The following is an 18,193-nucleotide window of genomic DNA, read 5'->3' as shown; positions in this document are numbered from 1 at the left end:
GTTTGATTGGCCGCCGCTGAGTCGGAAGTATCCGGTCCGATACTGTTAGTCCTCCGGGTGTTATTCAACATGGCTGTGCCTGCTGGGAGGTCTGTGGTCTTCGTGACTGGAAACGCAAAGAAACTCGAAGAGGTAAGAGTCAAACATTATACACCTGAGACAGAAGGTGTGCTCACGGTCTTGCTCTCCTGTCTGAACCGTTTCAGGCAGGACATTTGTACACTTATCGCCTTTAATCTGTTCCAGACTGTGGCAGTTAAATATAGACAGTGAGCAGGAACTGTTTTTTTTCTTTCTGTTCTTACTTAACTCTCTTTTTGGTCATATCCACCACACTTAACTTCCTGTTAGAGTTAAATGAGTTAAGAATTAAAGATTAGTAAATACAATAGAATACAAATTATTTCCATTATTCATGAATCTGCTTTGGTCTTTTGTTTAGTCTACAAAATGTCAGAAAATACAGGTACATCAAAAAAAAATTAGAATATCGTGGAAAAAATTCAATATTTTTTGTCAATTATTTCATAAAGTGGAACTCGTATATTGTATAGATTCAGTACACATAGAGTGAAATATTTCAAGCTTGTATTTCTTGTAATTTTGATGATTATGGCTTACGGGTAATGAAAACACAAAACTCAGTGTCTCAGAAAATACATAAGATTAATTTAAAAAAGGATATTTAAAACACAAATGGCATGGTTATATGCAGAACGAACCTATATAATGTATGAGTTTAACTGTCTGAAATTATTGACAAAAAATATTGAACATTTTCATGATATTCTAATTTTTTGAGATGTACCTGTAGTGGTCAGTAGTAAATGTCCTCTCCTCATCCTCTGACTTGATTTGTCACTCCAAAACAAAAATCAGAGAAAAGCAGGAACTCTCCACACTTGAGGAACTGAAAATGGCAATGGTTATTTTTGCATGGAAAAATTACTGCAATGATTAAGCAATTCTGAAAAGTGCACTTTGTAATGATCACGTTTATCTTATCCCCTGCATTAACGATTATTCACTATTTACTATTGCATCAAGCTAGAAAATATATAACATACTGAGTCTAGCTACTATTCTCTGCAGCTATGCTAAGCTGAAGAATGCTTTCTATCAGTCTTATTAGATTTTTGCTTGATTCTTGTTTTGGTCATATTTTTTTAGGTCATTCAGATCCTGGGAGACAAGTTTCCCTACAAACTAGTGTCGAAAAAGATCGACTGTGAGTATCAACACATTGACCACCAGTAGAATAAACATTTTTCTTTCATCATCACTCATTTATCAATTTCTTTATCCAGTGCCTGAATACCAAGGAGAGCCAGATGAGATTTCCATACATAAGTGTCAGGAGGCTGCACGGCAGGTACCTTAACTATACTGTAATGCAAAGGAATACTCTGTATTTACATACTGAATGATTGAAATGGATGTATTGTTTGCGTTTCACCCTCAGGTTGATGGGCCAGTCATCGTGGAAGACACCTGTCTTTGTTTCAAGGCTCTGGGAGGCCTGCCTGGTCCTTACATGTTAGTATAACTTCCACATGTGTTGGCCATTTTATCTTTAATATTGGTGATAAACAGTAATAATTTAAACTAATCCTTGTCTTAAACAAACTTAATACTTACCATTTTTAAGGATTTTTATAATCATGCATCTTAGTGTTACAACATGTTCTCTTTTATTCATTTATTTATTTATTTATTTTTGCTACTTTTTATTAGTCTATTATTTATATATATATATATATATATATATATATATAAACCGACCACCAACACCATGCTTTACTTTCTAATTAATTATTTATTGTTTTCATCTTTAACTAGTTTTTAAAAACTTTTTATTGTTGTTATTATTTACTTTTTATTGTTTTGTTTTTTAATTTTTATTATTTACTGTTTTATTTTTATTTATTTAATCTAATTCATTTCTAACAAACTGTGTGGCGCTTTCACGGTTTGTGCTTTGTTTTTAATGGGAAGGGTGGGATGGAGGGTGTTTGCTTGTTTCTATGTTTTATTATTATTATTATTATTATTAGTAGTAGTAGTAGTAGTAATATATATAATTTTCTATTATCATTTTCTCCTAATGTGAAGCACTTTGTGTTACATCTCTCTTGTATGAAAAGTGCTATACAAATAAAGTCTGATTGATTGATTGATTTTTTTTTCTTTCTAGAAAATGGTTCCTGGATAAACTCCATCCAGAAGGTAAGTATTGTACTCAATGAGACACTGCTGAGATACTTTTAACAGAGAGATTTAGAACTTGGTAGAAAAAGTGAATACATCATCCCTGAGCTTGTATGTTTTCTTGTAGGCTTGCACAAACTCTTAGCTGGGTTTGAAGATAAATCAGCGTGGGCTCTCTGCACTTTTGCTTACTCTGCTGGGAAAGATGAACCAGTCCAGCTCTTTAGAGGGAAAACAGAGGTAAGAGTCACTCTAAAACTGCCTCAGTGTTTGCATGTGTGTGTAATTTTTATTTTCCTGACACTCTTTTTCTTCCTACTTTAAGGGACACATTGTGGAACCCAGGGGGCCTCGAGACTTTGGATGGGATCCCTGTTTCCAGCCAAACGGATATGACAAAACGTAAACAAGAACTGCTTGAAATTTCATGTTCATACCTCAAGGGGGAGCCAGAGGCCACACACTTAACTTTCAGCTTAGAAATTAGTTGAGCAGATGACTTCATACAATAAGGACACTACTACCAACTATTTTTATTATCCATTAATCTGTCTTATGTTCTAAATCAATAGTTTGGCTTGTGAAATGTCAGAAAATAGTGAAAAAAATCTATCCCGGTTTCTCCAAGTTCAAGGTGAAGTCCAAAACCAAAAGATGTTCAGTTTAATATGTTATCAAAACAGAGAAAAGCAGGAAATCATCCTATTTGATAAACTGAAAACAGCATTTTTTTTGCCATTTTTGCATGAAAAATTACATTAATGATTGATCGATTATCAAAATATTTGAAAAAATTTTTCCGTTGAATTACTAATTTATTAGTTGACAAATCGTTGCAGCTCTAGCAGGCAATAAATTGTATCATTGTGATGATCTCTTTTTACTTCATGCTGTGCATTAGAGATTATTTATTAATTTTGTTCAAAGCATGAAAAATATCCATAGTGACTGAACCTACTGTCCTCTAACCTGCAGCTATGCTGAACTGCCCAAAGACGTGAAGAATACTATCTCTCACCGCTACCGGGCGCTCGCTGCCATGTCTGAGCACTTCTCTCAAACCAACAACACCAACAACACCTCACCACAGAACAAGAAGAAGAAGCAGGAGGATTAACCCTTTATTGGGCGAAGAATTATATTTGGTAACTTCAGTGGATATCAAAATGGGGTCCCCATATTTGGTCTTAGAACCACATGGACTTGTACGAGGAGAATTTGACTATGACAGCATATTATGGCCAAGTATGAATAAAAATAGATATAAAAAGGGGGGGGGGGGGGGGGGGGGGGGAGGTGCTCGAAGTGGCAAATCTGCTCGAAAAAAGTTGCAGATTTACGAGACATACAGTACAGGCCAAAAGTTTGGACACACACCTACTCATTCAATGCGTTTTCTTTATTTTCATGACTATTTACATTGTAGATTCTCACTGAAGGCATCAAAACTATGAATGAACACATATGGAATTATGTACTTAACAAAAAAAAGTGTGAAATAACTGAAAACATGTCTTGTATTTTAGATTCCTCAAAGTAACCAACCTTTGCTTACTAGAATATAAGACATGTTTTCAGTTATTTCACACTTTTTTGTTAAGTACATAATTCCACATGTGTTCATTAATAGTTTTGATGAATCACAATGTCAATAGTCATGAAAATAAAGGAAACACATTGAATGAGAAGGCGTGTCCAAACTTTTGGCCTGTACTGTAAGTGGGGAAAAAAACAACTTTTTTTTCGCAGATTCACCACTTTAAATCTCATGAATCTGCAAATTTTTTCTCGTAGATTTGCCACAGTAATCTCGTAAACTTTTTTTCTCAAAATATTACCCCCCTCCCCTGGGTCTGTATGTTTTTTTTTACACATTCTGGCTGTATGTAATATCCTCCAATATTCTCTAGGATTGAAATTTGGAATTTGAAAGTATTTCAATGAGTGCCCTATTAAGGGGTTAAAGAGTCATTTTAGGTGTGAAATGTATCAGAGCTCAAGTCATTAGATTTGACAATTCAGAACGTACTCCTTATTACTGTTTTATTGTTGGGTCAGAAAAGTATGGAAGATCACAATGTCTACATGTACAATCTGCTGCATGAAATCGGTTTTCTGTTATTTTTAATAAACATATTTTTGAACAAATTGTTTATCTTTTATTCTTTTTTGTGATTAACATTTTTTATTTTCCATTTTCATTGTACAACAATAAAATAAAAAAAATAAAATATATACACCCCCCCACCCCCCAACAACAACAACAACCAAACACCATCACCATCAGTGCTAATCCTTTTCTGGTTACAATCATCTCTCACAATCATCTCAGTTACTTAATTAGAAAAAAATAAAAAAAAATAGAAAAAACAAAACAACAACTAACGTCTCTCCACTATATAACCCCCTTCTATCTTTTATTCTTGAAGATTTCCATGTGTCACTGTTTGGAAAGTTGAAGAATTCAGCATGTTAAAAATATCTTCCAGATAATGCAGGGAGATAGCGGAAATAGTTGCAAGACTTATTTCATTGTTCCATAGTGGATACTCAAAGACAACTTTTGGAGTTCCTGCTTCCAAAAACAGACAAAGGTAGACTTGGAGAAGAGCATAAATCATAAAAAGAGGAGCTGATGAGAGCAGCAGACCACTCTGAGGCTGAGACTGGCTCCTGGATTTGGAGAGGGAAGGATGTTCAGGCTCAAGTCTAAAGAAAGAGGGGAGAGGGTCTCTGGAGGAGGAGGGGGGGGGTGTTCAGTACAAACAACAGTGATAACAGGGGAGTTTGGATAATAAATGACCCTGGAGCTGGAAGTCTCAGAGCAGGAACTATGCATACACCTGTGACTGATGCCTCCCAGATGTACTGAAAATATGTAGAAATACACATATCCTGAATGAGACCAGAGGAAAGTAAAAACAACTACTGTTAACCCTTTATCGGGCAAAGAACTATATTTGGTAACTTCAGTGGACATCAAAACTGGGTCCCCATGTCTCTCTGTTTGGTCATAGAACCACATGGATTTCTCCCAGCTAATCAGCAAAGATCAGGCTACGTCACAGACAGTGACACCATGACATCTGACCATTCAGTATGATAATAATATAATAATATTAACTTTATTGACCTTGACCTCCAATGTAAAAATGAAAAATTTAGAAAAAAAATCTGCATATCGGCATATTAGGGCCAAGTATGAAAAAATAAATAAAAATAAAAACCTGGGGGAGGGGGGTAATATTTCAAGAAAAAAGTTACAAATTTACTAGATCAAAGTGGCAAATCTACAAGAAAAAAGTTGTAAATTTACGAGAAAAAAGTGGGGAAAAAGCAACTTTTTTCTCGCAGATTTACCACTTTAAATCTCATAAATCGACAATTTTTTTTCTCATAGATTTGCCACTTTAATCTTGTAAACTTTTTTCTCAAAATATTATCCCCCTCCCCCAGGTCCATATGTTTTTTTTGGTTAAATTTTACACATTTCACAGTATACATTCTGGCAGTATGTAATATCCTCCAATATTCTCTAGGGTTGAAATTTGGAATTTGCAGGTATTCAATGAGTGCCCTATTAATGTTTAACATGAAATTACTACTCCACAAATATTTCATCTACTGTCTTCCACATACATTTAATGGCACTTTTGCACACTTTCCTTATTTATATTATATGAAATATTTCTAATTTTGTCCAAGAAAACTTTTCCAACTGGTTATGGACAGTGATACTGACACTTCTTGAGAAAAAAAGTGCTCTATTTCCTGAAATGACAAGACCACAGTGTTAGCTCAAACCTGTAGTTTTGTTTTGGGATTTGCCAGGAAGTTGTTGTGAGAGGGAACAGGAAAGCAATATTTGTCTTCATCGGGGAGACTTCAGCTCACCTGTCAGTCAAGTTTTTTAACAGGATATTGAAGATGTGTGCCAGACTTCAGGTCACCAGAGGTTAAAGACATCGCTATGAAGGCATCCGTCCTTTTTCCCTTTTCTCCCCTCTGTGACTGAAGGTAAACACTGTTCCTGTCAGTGCTGCAGCATTCTGTGTGGCTCCCAAGCTACTGTCTATGCATTTAAGGTTTAAGATGTACAATGTCAGCTAAGGCTGCTACAATTATTTGAAAACACTTTAATTTTTGGTTATTTCAGGCTTTTAAAATAACACATACCAAATCACATCGGAAATGGCAAAATTTAAAAAAAATAGTTTGATATAAATAAGTTAGTATTAAATGTGGACAAAACAAATATCATGTTGTTTGGTAATTACAAAAGAAACACTACATTTAAGTGGGTAAGGGTTAGTGTTTTTGACTTTTACATGTTCAAAATAAAATTTTCAAACCAAAAATTTGAATAAAGTGCTTGAAATTGCATGAAACACATTTTATACTCACCAGCTTTCTTAGCATGCAAGGTGTACCTAATAAAGTGGCGATGTGGTCTTCTGCTGCTGCAGCCCATCTGCGTCAAGGTTGGACGACTTGTGTGTTCAGAGATGTCTTCTGAATGGTTATAACAAGTGGTTATTTGAGTTACTGTTGCCTTACTTTCTATTTGACCATTCTCCTCTGACCTCTGGCATCAACAAGGCATTTCAGCCCAGAAAAACTGGAGATAATGGTTGTTAGATTGGCAGTTTGTGAAATGCTCTGACCAGCCCGTCTGACACTAACAACCGTGCCACGTTCAAAGTCTCTTAAATCCCCTTTCTTCATCATTCTGATGCTCGCTTTGAACTTCAGCAGCTCGTCTTCACCATGTCTACAGGTCTCAGTGCATTCAGTTGCTGCCATGCACTGTAATAAATTATTCTGTAGTCATTTCATTTTACTTAATATATTTAATAAAATGTATTAAATATAAATGCGTCCTTGATTTTGAGGTAGTTGTATAAGTAACTTTAATATAAAAATGTTTGAGATAGAATCTACTTATTTTGATCACATTAAATATAATCTTTATGTGTCTGTAATCCTAAATCAAGAAAATTTTAAATGACTCCAACACAATAAAATTAATCTTTTTTTAATTGACAGGCACTTCCTGTTAAGTTGTTAGTAACTCAACTTGTAATGTAGTTAGATTTTATTAATAATATTGTGTGCAATCTGTTGCCTCAATTTTATTGAGTAGCTATTGTTTATCTTTTTTACAGTGTGTGATTGGCTGATTAGATATCTGCGTTACGAGCAGTCAAACAGGTGTACCTAATAAAGTGGCTGGTGAGTGTTTATCTAAGGGTTAAATCCTCATACATGCTCATGTTATGTCTGCAACAACAGTTAACGATGCTTTTTGCAGCTAAAGGGATCTAAAGCGAGAACAATGCCTTATTACTTGTTAATTAATGGTTATTACAAGGACCTTAATATAAAGCGTTACCCTATTTTTTACCTCTGCCATTGCATTTCGTTGTCCTAGTCCTAGTACATTTCGTTGTCCTAGTACTTGTACTCTGTTCAATGACAATAAAGTTGAATCTAATCTAATCTAATCTAATCTGACTGATTGCCTCCTATAATCGAGGCGAGGAGGATAAAATGAAACAACCAAGACAATCATTCTTTTGTTAAACTGCTCACCACTCTGCATCACGAGGTGAAACATTTGAGACCACTGCACTACAGCGACCTATTAGCTACTCTGTGTTTGGGGCCTGGAAAAAAGCTTTAAGCCCTCAGTCTTTAAGTCTCAGAAACTGTCTCCTGACATGACCTTTAATTCAGGTGCCTGTTCCAAAACACTCATGAGGTCTGGAGGACAGGCTGTTTTCAGACTTTATTATAAAGAGAAGCAATAACAGCATGTTTTTCCAGGGTATTCAGTAGGAGGCATTACTGCTGTGCTACTGTGGATGTTGTGGTCAGTGGAGGAATGCACTGCAGTGTGATCACTAAGGAAAGGATGCCTGACTTTATGAGATTTTAGCCCATCATGATTGCCCCGGAGGATAAGAAGGGTTTGATGTGGCTTTGGGGAGACAGACTGTACTTCCTCTTATTTGTTATGCAAGACTTACCTGCATTCCTCCGCTGTGATGAGTTTTCTTTAACAGCAAGTGAAAACAACTTTTTCCTCGAATAACAGCACACGTAATGGAGGGAAAGTTTTAACTTGTTTTTAAGTTAAGAGAAACAGTAAATGAGGGTCAATTTCCATTCCATAAATTTTACGTTTAACCAAACTTGAATGAAGTCTTTCCAAGTTCGTGCTAATGAATTATTCCACCATGAGGCCACTCCAGTGAATGATGGAAACAGTTGACCTAATATATATTCCTGCTGGGACGCTCTCTCTCTCAATTTTCACTGTTTGTGACTAAAGTCAGGTCCCACTGAAGACACTGAGGGCTGTGAATATTAACTGCACTTTAACTGCTCCACAGGGAGTTCATATGGTGGAATCTCAATTCACCTTTAACCTTCTCACCTCAATCACCCTCTGCTCCTCTTTTGCTTCATTCTTTGTTCCCTATTGAGGCTTTATGATAAGTTTCTTATTGTGTTGCCTTTTTGTACTTTATTTGAAAAAAAAAAAACCATTTCATAATGCGTTTACAACTCCTGTTAAAGAAGAAAAAAAAAGAAAAAAATCAGTCAAAACAAAGAATTGAAAAAAAAAAACCCCAGGAGTACTTGAATACTGCACACACACACACACACACACACACATATATATATATATATATATATATATATATATTAGGGTGCATCAAATTTGAATGGGAATTTTTAATTTCAAAATATCAATTTGGCTGGCTTTGCATTTTGTTCCACTTAACATAAAAATGACTTTTGCAAAGTTTTGAGGAATTCCATTGAGATTTAGGGGTGCCACCTAACACATGAACTTTGGTGAAATTTCGAAAAATGTGCAATTTTTGGTCTAATTGCCAAAAGGTTGACCTGGAAATGTTGAGTACAGTGAACTTTTATACACTAACATGTTCTATAGGGTTATCAAAGTAAAAGTTGTTTGTTTGCCCTTTGGGCAACAAGGGCATTTCCCAGAATTCAACTTTCAAGATTCTCCATTCATTTGTCCAATAGACGAAATGAATGGAAGTCAATGGGACATGTTCACATGGCTTTACCCTGAATTTTGTGCAGCAGTGATGGATGTTGGACACACATATAAAGTTTAATTGACTTTATTGCTTAACACAAGGGACGTTACTGAGACACCCTCTCTAGTGGCTAACTCACTGGCAACTAACAGGGCCTAATGGTAAGAGCTGACACGAACTAAACTTGTGCCAGAGTCTGCTCCACTGAACAACATCACCAGGGAGAAAGAGAGAGGAAATGGAACCTGAACTCTGAACCTAGCCAGTGCGTCTCCCCCCAGATATGTCTCTCCACCCGCCACCCAAGAGTAACCGTCCTACCCAGGGATTAGCTTGCATTTGCAGCAGCAATGTTTGGCTGTTGGTTGGTCATGCTCAACTGCCTGCTGCACTATATAGTAGTAGTGGATAGTAGTAGTGTACAAGGATGGTGATAGTAGTAGTGGTCTAAATGGTAAATGGATGGACTGCACTTATATAGAGATTTTATCCAAAGCGCTTTGCACTACAGATGGCGCATTCATTCATTCATTCATTCATTCATTCACCCATTCACACTAGTGCCACCTGCCACCATTGGGAGTTCATTCACTGATGAACGCAGCATCGTGGGCCTTTTGGGGTTCAGTATTGCCCAAGGATACTTTGACATGTGGCTGCCATGGTCAGGGATCGAACCACCGACATTCGTGGGCGATTGCTCTACCAACTGAGCCACAGCCGCCCCTGGTCTATGATGTGATAGGAGTACTGGTCTGTGGTGATGTGATAGTAGTACTAGTCTGTGGTGATGTGATAGGAGTACTGGTCTGTGGTGATGTGATAGGAGTACTGGTCTGTGGTGATGTGATAGGAGTACTGGTCTGTGGTGATGTGATAGGAGTACTGGTCTGTGGTGATGTGATAGGAGTACTGGTCTGTGATCATGTGATAGGAGTACTGGTCTGTGGTGATGTGATAGGAGTACTGGTCTGTGATCATGTGATAGGAGTACTGGTCTGTGGTGATGTGATAGGAGTACTGGTCTGTGGTGATGTGATAGGAGTACTGGTCTGTGATCATGTGATAGGAGTACTGGTCTGTGGTGATGTGATAGGAGTACTGGTCTGTGGTGATGTGATAGGAGTACTGGTCTGTGATGATGTGATAGGAGTACTGGTCTGTGGTGATGTGATAGGAGTACTGGTCTGTGGTGATGTGATAGGAGTACTGGTCTGTGGTGATGTGATAGGAGTACTGGTCTGTGATGATGTGATAGGAGTACTGGTCTGTGGTGATGTGATAGGAGTACTGGTCTGTGATGATGTGATAGGAGTACTGGTCTGTGGTGATGTGATAGGAGTACTGGTCTGTGATCATGTGATAGGAGTACTGGTCTGTGATGATGTGATAGGAGTACTGGTCTGTGGTGATGTGATAGGAGTACTGGTCTGTGGTGATGTGATAGGAGTACTGGTCTGTGGTGATGTGATAGGAGTACTGGTCTGTGGTGATGTGATAGGAGTACTGGTCTGTGGTGATGTGATAGGAGTACTGGTCTGTGATGATGTGATAGGAGTACTGGTCTGTGGTGATGTGATAGGAGTACTGGTCTGTGGTGATGTGATAGGAGTACTGGTCTGTGATCATGTGATAGGAGTACTGGTCTGTGGTGATGTGATAGGAGTACTGGTCTGTGATCATGTGATAGGAGTACTGGTCTGTGGTGATGTGATAGGAGTACTGGTCTGTGGTGATGTGATAGGAGTACTGGTCTGTGATCATGTGATAGGAGTACTGGTCTGTGGTGATGTGATAGGAGTACTGGTCTGTGGTGATGTGATAGGAGTACTGGTCTGTGATGATGTGATAGGAGTACTGGTCTGTGGTGATGTGATAGGAGTACTGGTCTGTGGTGATGTGATAGGAGTACTGGTCTGTGGTGATGTGATAGGAGTACTGGTCTGTGATGATGTGATAGGAGTACTGGTCTGTGGTGATGTGATAGGAGTACTGGTCTGTGATGATGTGATAGGAGTACTGGTCTGTGGTGATGTGATAGGAGTACTGGTCTGTGATCATGTGATAGGAGTACTGGTCTGTGATGATGTGATAGGAGTACTGGTCTGTGGTGATGTGATAGGAGTACTGGTCTGTGATGATGTGATAGGAGTACTGGTCTGTGATCATGTGATAGGAGTACTGGTCTGTGGTGATGTGATAGGAGTACTGGTCTGTGATCATGTGGTAGGAGTACTGGTCTGTGGTCTGTGTGATGGCAATAGTAGTAGTGGCCTATGGTCATGTGATAGTAGATACTCAAATTTTAACTGTACATAGTCTAAATACCTATAAATATGACTTAAATGACTTATGATAAATAAGTATACAAAGACACAACTACAGATATGATGGTAATATGTAATAATACATACCCAACACAGAAAGATCACCTCAAACAGAAAGATTACCTCAGTTTTCTTGAGCTCTAGTATTGTTTACCTTAGATCTCCATGGCGACCATTGAGCACTGTTAACCACTTTATCCAACAAAAACAGATGTGCGGTGGCACCCCTAAATCATCATGTACTGGGAAAATATTTTGCATGTGTTGTTTCTACATATATTGGAACACTTTTAGCACCCAGCCATATCAAAATTCAAGAATTGTGTTTTTTGATGCACCCTAATATATATATATATATATATGTGTCTATGTAATCATTAGCTTCAGCCCTAGGCAAGGAAAGGCAAGGCAAGTTTATTTGTATAGCACAATTCAACACAAGGTAATTCAAAGTGCTTTACATACACATTAAAACAGCAAGACACAATCGAAAACAGTAAAAACAGTCAATTTAAACAGGGAAATAGAAATAAAAATGCAAATAAGACAAAATAAGATACAGCAGGATAAGAAAAGAGATAAAATAATAAAAAGCACAAGTCAAACATTGCGTAGTTGAAAAGTAAGGGCAGTAGAGTAGAGCAGATAAGTGTTAAAGTTAAGAGTATGCTGCAGTAAACAATAGTGTTTAGGGAACACAAAAAAATTGTTCAATGAAATGAAAAATTTCATAACATATAACATTTATTGATCATTTCACTCAAAAGGATGTAACAAAGGATGGCTATTGGCATAGTAATAACACTGTGTAAATTATGTCATTTAAGAGAAATTAATGACTTAGGCAATTTTTTTAACATGCCTTTGTGACTTAAGCAAGATATGGTGACACTTTATTTTGAAGGTGTCTACATGAGAGTCATAAACATGACATGACAAGTATCATGAGCATTAATGTTACTTCAAAGTGTCATTAATGTTCATGACACATCCAATGTCATGTTTATGACACGCTCATGTCACTCTTATGTAGACACCTTCAAAATAAAGTGTTGCCATATCTTGCTTAAGTCACAAAGGAATGTTCAAAAAATTGCCTAATCAAAAACAGTCAATTAAAACAGGGAAATAGAAATAAAAATACAAATAAGATAAAATAAGATACAGCAGGATAAGAAAATAGATAAAATAATAAAAAGCACAGGTCAAACATTGCGTAGTTAAAAAGTACGCTGCAGTAAACAATAGTGTTTTCAGTCCTGATTTAAAGGAGCTGACCGTTTGGGCAGACCTCAGATCAGCCCTAGTATGCACCTGTGAGAAATGTGAGATTTGAGACATAACGTCATAATGTCTCATGCAAGTTTACGCTCCTCTGTTTTCCACCAAATTCCCCTTCTCCTATTCCTCAAGCATTTCCTCCTTCCTAACTCATGCCTCGCTCCCTTGATTTTATTCCAAAGTACTGCCACCATCCTGAACTCTTTGATGCACAACATGGGTCTAAAGTGACCCGACAGAGTTTTTATGTTCTATACTTTGCAATAAATTAATTTCATCATTCAGTGTTGCAGGTTTTCCTCAAATAACTCGTTTGTGATCATCATACATCCTAATTTTTTGTTTTCATTTCTTACTTTTTGAATAAAACCCCTTTTTTTATTACTACACTTCTAACGCACAAGGTCATTTTGACCCATGTTGTGCATTAGAAGGTTTCTATATGTTGTCACCAATTTAAAACCTGACAAAGAAGACACAAATATCAACGATCCTGTTTTGTTAAATTGGTGTTTTTCCAATGGAAATTATTATTTGGTGGCTCTAATAAGTCTCAAATGTTAAAATATGTGATTTTCCAATGTAGTCTGGTGGTTCTAACAACTCTTTTAAAGTTAAACCTTAAAAACAAGACAAACATAGTTAAACATATACTCAAATTATTAATTTAATGTATTAGTGGGGCGGATTAGCAGAACAATCGTTCATTTTGTGATAAAAGCATCAAATTTGGTACACTCATAGCTGAATACATGTTTAATGAATCTGGATATTGGGCCATCGCAAAAAAAAATTCTGATGGCTGTGGCGGCCATTTTTAAAAATGGCCGCCGGTGGTCACTGGCGTGGAATGCTTTTCCTACCCTACAGCTGCTGTTTCATGTTTTCAGCACCACAAATATAATTTAGAGACATGTTAAAGTGACAAAAGCTTTATTACAGTCTAATAGAGAAGAACATTAACTTTGTAAAACATTTTATAATATAATATAATTTATTATATATCTTGATATTCCCATTCACAGGCTACGGCCTCCTCTTTGGCTTCTATTCTTCTGTTGCTCCTTAAAAAGAAAAAAAGAGTTTGCCAGATTACATTGCTAGATTATTTTTTTGCAGTATACTGAATGTACAAAATAGATGAAACACTGACCTTTAACTTTGAGTTAATGAGAGATATGGTTAGCTCTCACATTCTCCCTCACAGAAGCAGAGGCCTGTGCACCGAAGAGCAGCCTTCTTGCACCTGCAGAGCTTTTTGCAACCACTCTTGCAACCACAAGATATCAGTTCATGGCAAGATTTTGATGCCTGTGGCAGGGTTGTCCAGTGGGGCTCAAACATTCCTTCTGTCTTCACCCACCCCCACTCAGTTGGTGATGGAAGCACAGGGTCTGGTAGCAGTGTCTTCCCCCAGATGTGACCACCCTGGTAGACTGCTCTTTTCACATGTTCCACTAGAGCAGCTCGGGTAGGTGGTATTTGCTGCACTGAGTTTTTCCGTGGGAAGAGCTTCCTTCTTGCATCGTTCACCTTGGTACAAGTGCTGGTTCTGTCAAACAGCAGTATGACAAACCTCTCGATAATGTTCATTGCATTATCTGGAATCTCCTTTGGTCCACTTGCCAGCATCAGTAATGCATCTGTCAGTTCTGGCAGTGACTTCCATGTAGACCATGCTGCCTTCTTCCCATGTCTAGCAAAGCTGGAAACAGTGTCACAACCTGTCAAAGAGTGGAACATGGGAAGTGCACATGACATCTTTGGTCCAAGGGATGCAGCCATTTGGTGGGCTGCCAGGTAGCGAAAGCTCTTGCCAGTTCCAAATGCTAACCACAATTGACATCCGGACGGTAACTGATTTATGGCAAACACAGCTAAGACCACAACATCAGTGTCAACAGTGCGGATCAGTATGCAGTGGTGACCATGCTTTGCAGCATGTGACACATGCAGTAGCATACGGCTGTCAGCCTCTTCGTGGCTGCATGGGGCCAGGGTGTGGAGATCAGGCAGAGGCTGGGTGCTGAGCACCCCCTGTCCATCAGTGACAACGACTTCCTTTTCTTCCTTACAGAATGCCTGAATAAGAGCCTTGGACAGGAAACTGAATAGTTCTGTCTTGTTGCTGTCAACATGCAGAAAGTTCTGCCAGTTTCCTGGTATGGCAGCCTTCCCAACAACATACCTCCTAATCCCCTTTCCACGCTTGGCTCTTGCTGTACCTTTAAGGGAATCATTTTTGTAACTATCCCAAATGATGTCCACACGTGACACACTGCGCAGCTGCGAAGATATATGTGGGATGAATACATGTTGTGCATATTCATCAAATGTCTTGGCACCTCCTGGTTTAATCATCTGAACGATGGCAGCTCCATCAAGAACTACACAGGTGACATCTGGGGCTTTGGTCTGAGGTGGAGACAGGTCCTCAAGGCATGTCAGAAGGTCACTCTTAGTCCCAAGTCGTAATCTTCCTCCATCAGAGAGTGCAGGTGGCCATGCTTGGTTCTCATGCTGAAAGAAGTCTTCCAGGTTTCCATCTCTTGTTTGACAGCTGATGTAGAGACGTGCAAACAGTTCGACATCACTTTTCATCAATGCCAACTGTTGCTTCTCCTTTTTTGCAGTTTTTTTGGCCGAGCCAACAAACAATTTCAGACGGTTGCGATGGATTGTGTCATCAATGGGCTTTGTTCTTTCCACAAGACGTTCCTTTGTGAATGCTTCAAACTGTTGTTGTCCAATCTTCTGTGCCTTCTTAACAGTCTCCACTGCCAATGGATCTGCAATCTCTTTGCTGTGAAGAACAATCAGATCAGTGCTCTCCTCTTCAAATGGGTTGCCCATTTCTTCAAATACACTGACAAGTGAGGACACATCTTTCTTAAATGCTTTTTGCACACTTGCTGACTGGTCATGGTGGAGAACCGCATGCCCTCTTGTCCCCATGAGCTGGTGAGCATCTTCAAATTGTTCAATCAGTGTTGCAACCTCAGGGCCAGCTACCATCCACCGCCGTAGGGCACTGGGATTGTCTGTAAGACCTATAGCCCCTCCAGCACTCTTGATCCAAGCATTATTCTGCTCATGTGCCTGGTCGATAGGGATTGCTGAGAAGACACGGTTGGTCTTCTGAATGGTGAAATTACCAGCATTAAATTCTCTGGCAATATCCGGGTGTCTTGCTGATAGTTCAGCCATATCACAGAGATGAACTGGGATCCAGCGAGCATAGTTGGTGTGATCCAGAGCAAAGAACCATGGTACAAGCTCTGTCAGAGCATCAAGGTACATGCTGAAGGAGGACTGACGCTGGGATCGCACAAAGATCAGTAAACACAGCTCCAGTGCCATGACTGCCGCCCAGTACTGGAACTGAGGACAGCTCTCTTCCCTTTTTGCACACCATTCATCAAAGCTCAAAGGTTCATCCTTTGTATCTGTGTCACGGTTATTGTAGGCCCGATGTTGCAGGATATATAATGCAGCTGCTGTGACTTGGTGGGCACGTCTGGAACGAGTAACATGCATTGCACGCAAAAGGGAGTCTGCAGTGCCTGCAGTTGTGATCTCTGCTTGCACCAGTGCTTCAACCCAGCCACTGCCTTGCAACCAGTCACCCAGAGTCTTCAGAGCTGCCATCTCTATATGCAGGCCACCAAACATCACAACCAGTTTGTCTTCTCCATATGTTTCTGGCCACTTCCACTGGATCTGCTTGGCAATGGCATACAAGGGTTGATCAAAGGTTACTACTGGTGTCTGCCCAACATTCAGATGCTGAACTGCCTTTTTGACAATATCCAGTGAGTGTTTTATCATTGCCAATGTGTGGGCACTCTCCTGGAATAAAGGGAGTAAGGAACTCGGACAGATGACTTTTTTCTTTATAGGGTTTTGATATGCATGGTATGCAGCCCAAGACATGTTGTCCTCACTCTGATTCACAGAGGTTTCTCCATCATTAGATGCATACTCTATAATCTTCCGCACATTTTCTAGCCAGCAGTACTCTTCCTTGGTGTTCTCGTTGGAGTTCTTCCTGCTCAGAGTTTCCACAGTGCTAGGTGGTATAGGTGCCTTCGTGGTGCTACTGACAACCGGTGGAACTTCTGTGTAGTAGCTTGGCAAATGGCCTATTGTCTTCTGTCTTGCAGAACCTCCAACAATTGCTATGCTGCGGTCAACTCCTTGACCTGAAAAAGCAGGGTGTTGAAAAAGCGAGATGCCTGTGCCATGGAAGGACGTTTTTGATGTAGTTGAGCTAGGGTTATGGTCAATGTTATCAACTGCAGCAGTTGTGAAAACACTACCATGCATCCTATGAGGGCACACCACCTGTTCTTTGTGGTACTGTTGTATGACAGTTTCTCCTAGTTGGGCTGACAGACTAAGCACACGGTCATATGTGATACTAACACCCAGATGTGAAAGCCGATCCACAAGTTCCCTCTTCCTGGTTTGGGCATGGACCATCAGGCCTATATACATTGGAACAGGTTTTTCCTGAGCAGTGCTATGTCTGATAGGTGTGGGTCCTTCATGCCGACTGTGCTTGACACTGTTAAAGCATAAAAGTTGTGCAATGGTTAGGGCTGCTGATGACGATGGATATGCACTCCGGTTTTTGATACTTGGACCCTCAAGGACCATGTTTACCAGTGCCAACAGTGCATTTGGTACAGAAGCTCCTTGGCATGTTTCTTGGAATCCAGTGAAAGGTTTTAACTCATCAAACATGTGGCGACGCACAATGTTTGCAGCGCGGGCCAAGCACATGGCATCATTGTCACTGTCCCATTCACATGCCCTAGTCAGGGCCTCACCAATGTCTTCAGAAAATGCAAGGAAGACATCCCGCCCATGGGTCTGAGCTCGCAGGTCTGGGATATGTGCCAAAAGTCTTTCCTTCAGTCTTGTAGTGTTCACTCGGACATCAAGCTTAGTGCCAAGCTGCTCCATCCTCAAGCTATACAGTTGAGCCAGATCAGCCAGTCTGAAGACTGGTGCAGTGCCGTCATCCAACCGTTCTTCCTCAATGTACATGACAGTTTCAGCAAAAGCGATTCCCGATAGAAATTCTTCCTCATTAGTGTCTTTCCTTTCTTGAGTTTTGTGTTTTCTGACACGGTTGTAGAGCCCCACCAAACATTTAGTGTGGTATTTGGCTTCAAGTGCAATCAAATCTCCTGAACTAAGTCGTGCAAGCAGTTCTGTGTCCTGTAAGAGCGCCACACACTCCCGAACTCGCTTATCTAGTTGAAACGTTGCTGCCTCATGAAAACCATCAGTGCC

General features: G+C 39.3%; 1 protein-coding gene across 1 annotated transcript; it reads left to right on the top strand.

Annotated features, from left to right (window-relative positions):
- Positions 1–51: 51 nt before the first annotated feature.
- On the top strand, positions 52–3,481 carry itpa (inosine triphosphatase (nucleoside triphosphate pyrophosphatase)). Its single transcript, XM_059341563.1, has 8 exons — positions 52–132; positions 1,171–1,228; positions 1,308–1,372; positions 1,463–1,536; positions 2,195–2,226; positions 2,336–2,448; positions 2,534–2,610; positions 3,184–3,481. Exons 1-8 carry the CDS (start codon positions 70–72, stop codon positions 3,323–3,325), a joined length of 624 nt encoding a protein of 207 aa, XP_059197546.1. The 5' UTR covers positions 52–69; the 3' UTR covers positions 3,326–3,481.
- The last annotated feature ends 14,712 nt before the right edge of the window (positions 3,482–18,193 follow it).

Source organism: Centropristis striata, chromosome 9 (assembly GCF_030273125.1).
Source record: "Centropristis striata isolate RG_2023a ecotype Rhode Island chromosome 9, C.striata_1.0, whole genome shotgun sequence".
Taxonomy (NCBI): Eukaryota; Metazoa; Chordata; class Actinopteri; order Perciformes; family Serranidae; genus Centropristis; species Centropristis striata.
This window is presented reverse-complemented; position numbering and strand designations above follow the sequence as displayed.